Raw genomic sequence first — 9,790 nt, 5'->3', positions numbered from 1 at the left:
ANAGTATATANANAANANATATATTATATATATATNTATATATTATTATTATTATTAATTATTATTATATATATATATATATATATATATATATANATATATATATATATATATAATTTAATATTACGTTTATACATGCATCAATTAAATAGCATATTTATTCAAATTAATACAAGTTGTAAGTTTCATTAAAGAGAAATCTATGGTTTCTATCTATGATTTAACCTTTAAGAAACTATTGGTTTTCCAAAAAAAACGATTATAAAAAATTGAAAAATCACTAAAATTGAATATTATACATTATTTGATTAAATATTATATACTAAACCAATAGTTTTTTTCACTACTTCAATAGTACTTTTCTACAAAGAAAGGACTTATTCAATCAAATAAAACCATTATCTCAATAACCATTAAAACAATCAGCGTGCAAAGTATATGATAACAATCCGTTTACGAAAATATAAAGAAAGGAATATTCATTTAATATTCACTGTAAGTACTGCAAAGTATGATAAACATTAAAACAAAAAAAACGATTGGCACGCTGCGTTCATTGCTGTGTATGTACATACGTGAAACGAAATTGATGACTGTGATTGTGTTATCCATGATGAAAGACATTTGGATGCATTTTTACGCATATATTTCTAACAGCCAATGAGAATGTGACATCATTTATTATGGTTGCATTTAGTATATTATAAATTGCATTATATACGCATAAAACTAAAATTATTAAAGATATACACGCAAATAAAAATTATTAATATAATAAATTTATATTTTTTTAAAAAGACAGTAATGATAGTGATGATAGAACAATAATGTACAATATCAATTATTAAATTATTTAATATTATTAAGATCTATATATACATGTTTCATTTGTTGAGTGTAACGATACATATATATATATATGTGTGTGTGTATATATATATATATATATATTATACATATATATTCTTATACATATAAAAGAAATTTCTGTTATTTCAAGTATATTATCGTTTAAATTATATTACAAAAATATTTTTGAGTATGTATTGTTGTTGCTCAGTATGTAATTTACTATTGTATAATAAATATAATTATATTTCTCTCTAAGTAGCATTTACTCAGCCTTACAATTTTCGGCCTTAAAGTTTCGAAATGCATTATTGAATAATTCTTTCGAAAGTATAAAAACTTTACTAACGAAATTGTGCACAGCCTTAAGATGTTTGTAAGCATTGTGTTATAGAATTTATAATAACACAATGATCGAAACATATTTATCAAGAAATATTCATAGCGACTTTTGGTAAAGCAGATTGCGATATTAACATTACCATGCCTTATATAAACTGAGTTGTGTGAATACATTTTGCATTGTATATTTTCGAAAATTGTCCAAACGTAAGTCAATGTTAAAGTTGAAACTCCACGTGGATCATTTAGAATTCACTTTAGTATTAAGCCTTGAAATGAAGTCCATTGCTTGATTGTCTCCTTTTCGATGTTCCAATGCGCGAATGATATCCGTATCTTTAAATTAATATAAGATTATATTTTATAGTTCATTTACATAAACAATAATTAATAGAATATTTATACTTAAATATTAATATTCAGTAAATATATGAGTCCGTATTCAGAACACGCTTATAACAATATTAGCGCACATTTAACATATAGTTTATATTATATGCTATAGAATTTTAGAAACAAAAGCGTATATCGACGAAAACGTAAATACGGGCATATACATATTCCGTATTATCTTCAAATTAAGAAATTAAGTACACTGAAAGAAAAGACTGACTGAATATGGCATAGCATTTTTACTTAATTGCAAAAGCCAATTTTTGATTGCGTTAGTCTATCGAAATCTTATACTGACATTGCGGATAGGCAACCAAAAATTGGCTGCTGCAGCTAATTAAAAATGCTATGTTATATTTTACCATCTGTTGCAGCAGCCAATCTTTTTTTTAGTGTAAGAATATGATATTATTATTATCACTAAAAGTATAACTCGATAATTCTGAAACATAATAAAAGCTTATTTATTATTTTATATCATTATTACATACTTTTTTTGGTCGGACGAGAAAGTTTTATATGAATTTGATCTAAAATTGCGAAACTAGTTTCTGGTTCAGTATCAGGAATTTCATTAAATGATAGGAAAGCTTCAGCCATAAATCTTGATCTAAGAAAATCCTTGTCTTTTAATTCAAATGCCACTATAGCGTTTTCTACGGCTCTTTGTTCCGGAGTAAGAGGACTGTAAATGTTAGAATTATTTATGTTGGAATTAGTATTTTATTCTATTTTCTATTTTTATTTTATATCTATAATAATTTTAAACAATAATAATTGGCTACATTACTAACATGTTAAACATTTCATCGAAAAGGGGAAACTGCGTTTCCTTCTGCACATGTGTCTTAGGCATTTTAATTTCGGCAAATTTCTCCTCAGGTAGTAATCTGATCTTTACGTAGGAATCGCATTTACCTGTAATAGACATAAAAAAATCATATTTTTTGTATAATACGATTTATAACATTTGAAGAAACCCACTGAGAAACTATTCATGCACGGTGATGATGATTATCAATGCTGACTCAATACATATATTCTTATCAGTAAGGTTCATTAACACAAATTTAATTATGTAGAAATAATTGAACTTAATTAAGAATATAAATTATACTTTTCAGATATATGATAATAATAATAATTTTAGAGAACCTTATAGATAAGAAATTACAAATAATCAACGTAAACAATATTCCATGACAATCTCCAATCTTTTTGGTTCAGGAAGACCACTTTATTCATTAGAGATTATTTTTCTATTTTTATATAACGTCAAAATTTGTTCGTGCCATGCATTCCCAAAATGCTAATTTCGCGATAACAAGCAATATAGAGAATTATATACAACTGATGAGGAAGAATTCCACTTTGTATTCTACACTTTTACATACTTGTCTTCCCTTCTTTGACTTTTTGTTTAGATTTTGAATGCAGTTTACGCTCGAGAGTAGACAGCTTGCTTATAAAATGGCCTATAAAATCGAAAAAAAATTGTCATTCTTCCTTCTAAATTTCGTAATTTTTTTACCAGCGATTGAGTTTATCAGAACTGATACCTATCATATTTTCCACCATAAAAATATATAAATTTTTATTATTATTACGGTTAATTAGCTTGAGTGAAATATCTGTTTCGTTATTTTATTTTATTTATTTGTATCTCCAGAACTTCTACTTATCAGATAATATCTTCTTCTCGTAATTGTAAAACTTCCTTTTGTGTTTAAGTTATTTATTAATTTTTGTCTAACAACTTTTTTATTATTTTTACAAATATTAATTTTATGTAATACGAATACATAAAAAAATTCTGTTAACTTTTTACATTTTATTATATTTTTATTATATTTTTATTGTATTTTTTATATTTTATTATAAAAACTTTTAATTTGCTCACCATTGCTATCCATACATCGGAGATTTCTGGCATTTAGAATCTGGATGTTCAATGAATTATCAACAAAATATGCTTTGATGCTGACAAGACCATAAACAGGTTCTTCTATTTTCTTCTGTTCCTCCATGCGTTCTTGATGATAACGATGTATGAGCTCAGCAGTCTCGAGTCCATGTAATTGTAAGAGACGTTCTATTTTCTCCAAAACCTGGATGTTTGCTGTTTCATCAGCACCGAGATTAAAGAATCGAATGAGCGTGTGAAGAGTTTTATGCAAATTCGAATAAAATGCTGGTGGTCGTCGTTTCTGTAAGCAATAATTTTATTATTTTATAAAATAATTGAAACTTTTTATAAGTAAAGAATGTAATTGTGTTCTCTTGAATGATTGTATGCATTTACCTCTAAATTAGTGTTGACTAGATCATACAATGTTTGTGATATGATTTCCCAAATCACATGGAGAACTCTGTTAAAGTTATCCTCGTTGAGATTATCATGCAAAGTTGCTAGATTACTGTCTAAATACTGTAGCAGACGATCCATCGCGTTGCTGGTTGTATCAATTAATTCGGCACCCTCCATGAGATACCTAAAAACGCAAGCAAATTATTTATTAAGATAAACGTAAATAAATTTAAAAAAATTAGTTTTCTACATCTTTTATAAAATTTCTTGTACATTGTTATAAATTAATTAAATGAAAGTGACCCATTTTTAGTTACATTTACGTACCTATTCATTGCAGGAGCCATTTTGTTGGCTACAACTTCCAACAACTCTATGATCTTGTTCTTCACAGTATCTGTAGCATTGTTAATGATAAGCTGAAGAGTCTGTCGACAACGATCAGCCTCTTCATGAGTCTTATGCTCTCCTAAAGCATCTATAATATCCTGTAATCCCAAATCCTGAGCTAGTGGTGCAATCGATGTTCTAATATAATCGATATTATTAATAGCAAAGCACCAGGCCGTCGATATTGTAAATCTTTTTTCATACACGCTACTCTGCGAAAGTTGTTCTAATTCTGTTGTTATCTCCGCTTTTGCTGCCATTTTATCAGCATATGCCATGGAACACTTACAAATATCCTACAAAACAATTATTTTATTATAAATTGCTTAAAATCTTTAATATAATTTAATATAATTTTATCTATTTACCTATAATGTACCACAATTTTCTTATTAACGATAATACATACGTTAATTATAATTTAAATACGTCAGAATTTTTAAACTTACATCAATAATTCTTGCTATGAATGTATAAGAACCTTCAACATCGGGCCACGCTAACTGCGTCCAAAAAACTTTAATTTGATAAAATGTTGTTAATGTATCTACAGCGCTTGAACTATACTGAACGCTACTGTCAACTGCTTGCAAAGTATCAATTTCGACTGCTCTATCGATGCGTTTAAGTGCTTTATACACTGCGATTTCCAGCCAATGCGCGATACCACCCTTAAACCAATCGTAATAATTTTGTATTTTCATATTCTCTAATTGTCCTTCGGCACAAAGTACCTGGCCAAGTCTGTAAATTGTATGTAGAAATAAGCGAAATGTTTAAAATTGGCGAAATACTTAAATAGATAAATTTTTCAGAATTATGTAAACTCACGTAGCATATCTTTGAAGTATAAGATAAAGCTCGAATAGAGTCGTGCCTAGGCTTAATTCTGCATTATCAGTGCTATCAACTTCAATTCGTTTCAATCTGGCACACACGTCCTCTATAATGATCATGCACATATCACTGATTCTCTTTTCATACGCAATATACATCATTCTTGCATATGGAATATTAATTTTCCTAAAAAAATGAATAATTATATTCTGCGAACATATGATATCTTATAGAACAGATCGACTTACTTTATGAATATTTTGTCATAATAATCAATAGCTCTCTGTAAATCTGCTCTAATCAGTTGAATTACTTTAATATAATACCTAAGCGCATCTTCATCAGACTCTGTTTCAGGTGAATTATTGCTTAATATATGTTCAAACCTAGAACATAATGTATATTTAATAAATATATTTATTGTTGGTATAGCAAAAAATAAAAGATGTTAAATTTATGTTTTGTTTCGCTTACCATTCAGTACAGCTTTGTGTAATAGTGAACTCTAAACCTTGGAGTATGTCTATTTTCAAATTTTCAGATTCAGAAAACCAAAAATACATTTTGGCGGGAAATAAGTCAACATCTTCAGGAACTTTCAAAGAGGATATAGATGATAATACCCTAAAATGATTAAAATTTTTTTTAAGAATTTGATTTCAATGATTCAAAGTCATTCCTTTCTATATTAAATATCATTAAGATATCCTCATTATATAATCGCGTGTTGTAAAGCCAAAAATTGCAAGAATATAAGTAATTACCTTAAGATGGAAGTTAATTGTATTATTGTATTTTGGTTTCCTAAAATCAATTTTCTAATTTTTCGTATAGTGTTTAGGCATGAAAATATAATTTTCTTTGTGGCTTTCCAAAAGAGTTTTGTTTCATCAACAGAGAACAGACCACTATCCATTGGTCTAAGCAAATTGATTATGAGTTCATTGAAAATTGTGAAACTTAATGGATGCTCCTCATGGATTCTTGCGTATTCGATCCATTGTACCAGAGCGAGATTTCTGGCTAGTAAGCCACGTTGCGCACTATGTTGAAGAATAAGCGCTTCGGCTGGCCCCGACCAACGACCACACCAACAATACTTTTCAATTTTTTCTGTTTCAATCTCATGAAGCAATAGCACTCTTAGCAGGTGTCGGTGTTCTTGTGCAGCTACTTGTGCATTATGTTCTGCACTGAAGGCTAATCGAAGCTTTACAACACCACGACGTTTGGACTTATTTTTCTTGTCTAGAGCGTACCACATAGTATGACCCGTTGTAGGTATATCCTAAATAAATACAAATATAATATATATTTAATATATTTATTTAATATTAAAAAATATATACAATGTTAATGCAATGTAATATATAAAATAAAATCTATGTATGAAAATATGCTTTATAATCTTTTAATTTTATAAATAAAATTTTATATTACCTTCAGCGGTATCCGACATCGACCAATAAATTCATTATTATGACTACCAGTTGTAGCCGTTACTGCAATTTCTTTGGCTAATTTAACTAAGCCACGAACACCTTTAATATCTTTAACTTTACTCATTTTTTCAGGCACAGTTTCGGCAGCATCGAAATCCCTAAGAAATACATAAAATAAGATTAATTAATAATTAACAATTAATAATAATAATTATGTACAAAGTGATATATGACTTATGACTTACCATACTTCAAGATATAAAATATCATTTTCGGGATCCTCCAGCGGCCTAAATAATAACATATATGAAATAAATACGATATTATAATTATATCTAATAATTATTTTTAAATTATGAAATAAACTTAGATCTTGTCTCTAACACTATTTAATTATTTATATAAAATTAATTACTAAAATCAATTACTAATATATTAATAAAATGTTTAATATTCTCTTTTAGATATTTTTAAAAAATTAATAAAATATGTTACGAATTAACCTTTTGTGTGGATAAACGTGCTTATTTGAACATGATCCTTTTTATTTTGTAAACTGCTCACTTATTGATTTTATAAAATTTAATCAATAATAATTTAATAATTTATTTGAATCTGAGACCAAAAAAAATTAAAAATGAGATCTAATATAACAGATAAAACAGATTCTTTTACAATAATCTGACTATCTTATCTTAAAACTCGAAATTACTGAATTTTTAATTACAAAATAATATTAAGTTTTTAATTTTTAGCTTCATTTAAAACTCATCACTGATACGTAAATAATGGGTTCCATATTAATTTGAAACTTTTATTATACTTTTATAATTACTTTTAAACTCTGATTATGAGAAGCTAGATTTTTTTCATTGAAAATTATTATTCTTTTGAAATTTGACATTTTCAAACTACATTTAAATTCAATGATTAAAACCTCCTAAACTGAGTTTTACACTATTTTACAGTATCAGATTATATTTTTTAATTAGAATTTTAGAATTCTAAAGACCAGAATTGAATTCAGTGATTCTAAAAATTCCTAAAAAACGAGATCTTCTTTTAAATTTTTTTCTTAGCTTTCGTCCGTAAAGAGTTAAAAAATATAATATATTAAAATGAAAATTCTTTTACAAAAGTAGAAAATATATATTTTACTCACAGTTCAAAGTGTTCTTCCCAAATTGGACTTAATGTACATGTTTTTACGGCAGTATTGTATCTTCTAGTAGGTGCTGATTCGAGATAAAGAGCGCAGAAAGGATCACTTTTACCATTCGAATCTTTGGGAACTAGTTCTTTGGCTTCGATTACTTCAATGTTAAGATGCAGTTCTGGTGGCTATGTATAAGCAAATGTGACAAAATTTTTTTAAATTATATCATATATATATATGATAAAATTACAATGCTAATTGATATAAGTAAAATAATTGTAAAAATAAATTACCTCAAGATTTTGCATTTGTTCCAACACTCTTTCGTGTGTTTTATTATCAATTTTGAAAGCACTTTGTAAATGATTCAAAAGAGTTTCTTGGCTACATTCTTTAGAAACGTCGAAGCCAATTTGATGTTGTATCATATATATTAGCGCAGCATAAAGCTCTTCGATCTGTAGATATTAATAAATAACGTTAGTTATTTAAAAAATTTTTCTAGAAATGTATGTAAGTATAATGACTCACGGAACTCTGATTAAATCGTATCATTATTATGAATTTCTTTTGAAAATTGTGAACGAATATGTCTGTAGTAATACTATAGATATTTGTTTAGTTATATGTTATATTGAAAGATATTGTTTTTATTGATTACTTCGAATCAATTAATTGTAAATAATTATTAATATATTTGACAGAGCTCGGTCTTATTTCAAATAAATTTATTTAAAATATATATTTTAAATAAATTTTATTTTTTTTAATATTAATTTAATATTTATTTTATATTTTTATTTAATATTTAATATTTATTTTATATTTATTTTAAATAATTTCTTCTGACCTATTTCTTATTTAATATTTTAAATAAGTTGTATCAGTTTTTTATTGATTTTATATTTTAAATAATTTTCTGGAAATCTAATTTTATATTTTTTATTTTAAATAAATTGTATCAGTTATCTTACTGATTCGTTACAGTAAAAGTGACGGTGAATACTTAAATTATAGTATATTTATGATGAAGTATAGCATATATTATTATGTGAGGTACAAGATATATCCACATATAATCTGTTTCAATTTTCCACCTATGATTCACGAAGGATTAATACTATTAAATATTAATTATAGGCTATAGTTATAAAAAACTGAAACGTTATACTTATAAATGTATATTCATATATTCAAATAAATAAAATCATTAAAAATAGAAAAATAAGCACGTGTACATGCAATATAAGCCAGTAATAGTCAATTTAAGTAAGTAAATCAATAAGTCAAGGCCAATAATCAGTAAATCAATCAATAAGCTTTGACTTATTAAAAATCATAAAATATTTTGTATTTACTATTTGAAATGTTTATTTAAAGACCATATTTTTTATTTTATATTTTAAGTAAGTTTTCGAAAACAATTTCTTATTTAAAAAAAGAAATTGCCTTCGAAAATTTATTTAAAATAAAAGACAAGTTATTTTTCTATTTTAAATAAAAGTTTTTCTATATTTGAAATAAATGTATTTTCGGATCCTATTTTTTATTTTATATTTTCAATAATTTCTTGTGACTTATTTCTTATTTAATATTTTAAATAAGTTTTTGGAACCTATTTTATATTTTTTATTTCTAATACAGAATAAGTCATATCAATTACTTTACCAACTCTTACGATTTTATATTTTAAATAAGTTTTGGAAACTTATTTTTTTATTTTTTATTTTAAATAAGTCATAGCAAATATTTTACCGAGCCCTGAGAATTATTTCCGTAAATCATTGTATATGTATATAACGAAAATATAAATTTTATCAATTAATATCAATAAATTAATATATGATATTTAGTAGTTTTGAATGGATATTTGATGTCTTTGTTGAAGATATTATTCATAAATCAGTCAATCAATATAAAGTCTTTAATTGAAATATCCATTTACACATCCCTTCTTATATGTAAATAATACATCTAATTTATATGTGAATAAAGCATTTTATTATACATTGAGAAAAAAAATTTATTAATTTTAATAACATTTTTTAATAATCCTAAAGTAAATAAATATTT

The 9,790-nt window shown here is 25.6% G+C and overlaps 1 protein-coding gene across 1 annotated transcript in view; it reads right to left on the bottom strand.

The window, feature by feature from the left end:
* Positions 1-1,432: 1,432 nt before the first annotated feature.
* LOC105625988 (BAI1-associated protein 3) overlaps positions 1,433-9,790 on the bottom strand; it is a 20,709-nt gene continuing 12,351 nt past the window's right edge. The window contains exons 4-19 of the mRNA XM_012207299.1: positions 8,011-8,175; positions 7,724-7,902; positions 6,807-6,851; positions 6,560-6,719; positions 5,884-6,407; positions 5,594-5,743; positions 5,368-5,505; positions 5,114-5,305; positions 4,732-5,026; positions 4,220-4,578; positions 3,887-4,076; positions 3,485-3,791; positions 2,979-3,059; positions 2,379-2,502; positions 2,076-2,269; positions 1,433-1,527 (exon numbers count right to left, since the gene is read on the bottom strand). Of these exons, the coding sequence (XP_012062689.1) occupies positions 1,433-1,527; positions 2,076-2,269; positions 2,379-2,502; positions 2,979-3,059; positions 3,485-3,791; positions 3,887-4,076; positions 4,220-4,578; positions 4,732-5,026; positions 5,114-5,305; positions 5,368-5,505; positions 5,594-5,743; positions 5,884-6,407; positions 6,560-6,719; positions 6,807-6,851; positions 7,724-7,902; positions 8,011-8,175 (3,198 nt within the window). The remainder of the gene's footprint in view (positions 1,528-2,075; positions 2,270-2,378; positions 2,503-2,978; positions 3,060-3,484; positions 3,792-3,886; positions 4,077-4,219; positions 4,579-4,731; positions 5,027-5,113; positions 5,306-5,367; positions 5,506-5,593; positions 5,744-5,883; positions 6,408-6,559; positions 6,720-6,806; positions 6,852-7,723; positions 7,903-8,010; positions 8,176-9,790) is intronic.

This window comes from Atta cephalotes (assembly GCF_000143395.1).
Source record: "Atta cephalotes unplaced genomic scaffold scaffold00001, whole genome shotgun sequence".
NCBI classification, from domain to species: Eukaryota; Metazoa; Arthropoda; class Insecta; order Hymenoptera; family Formicidae; genus Atta; species Atta cephalotes.
This window is presented reverse-complemented; position numbering and strand designations above follow the sequence as displayed.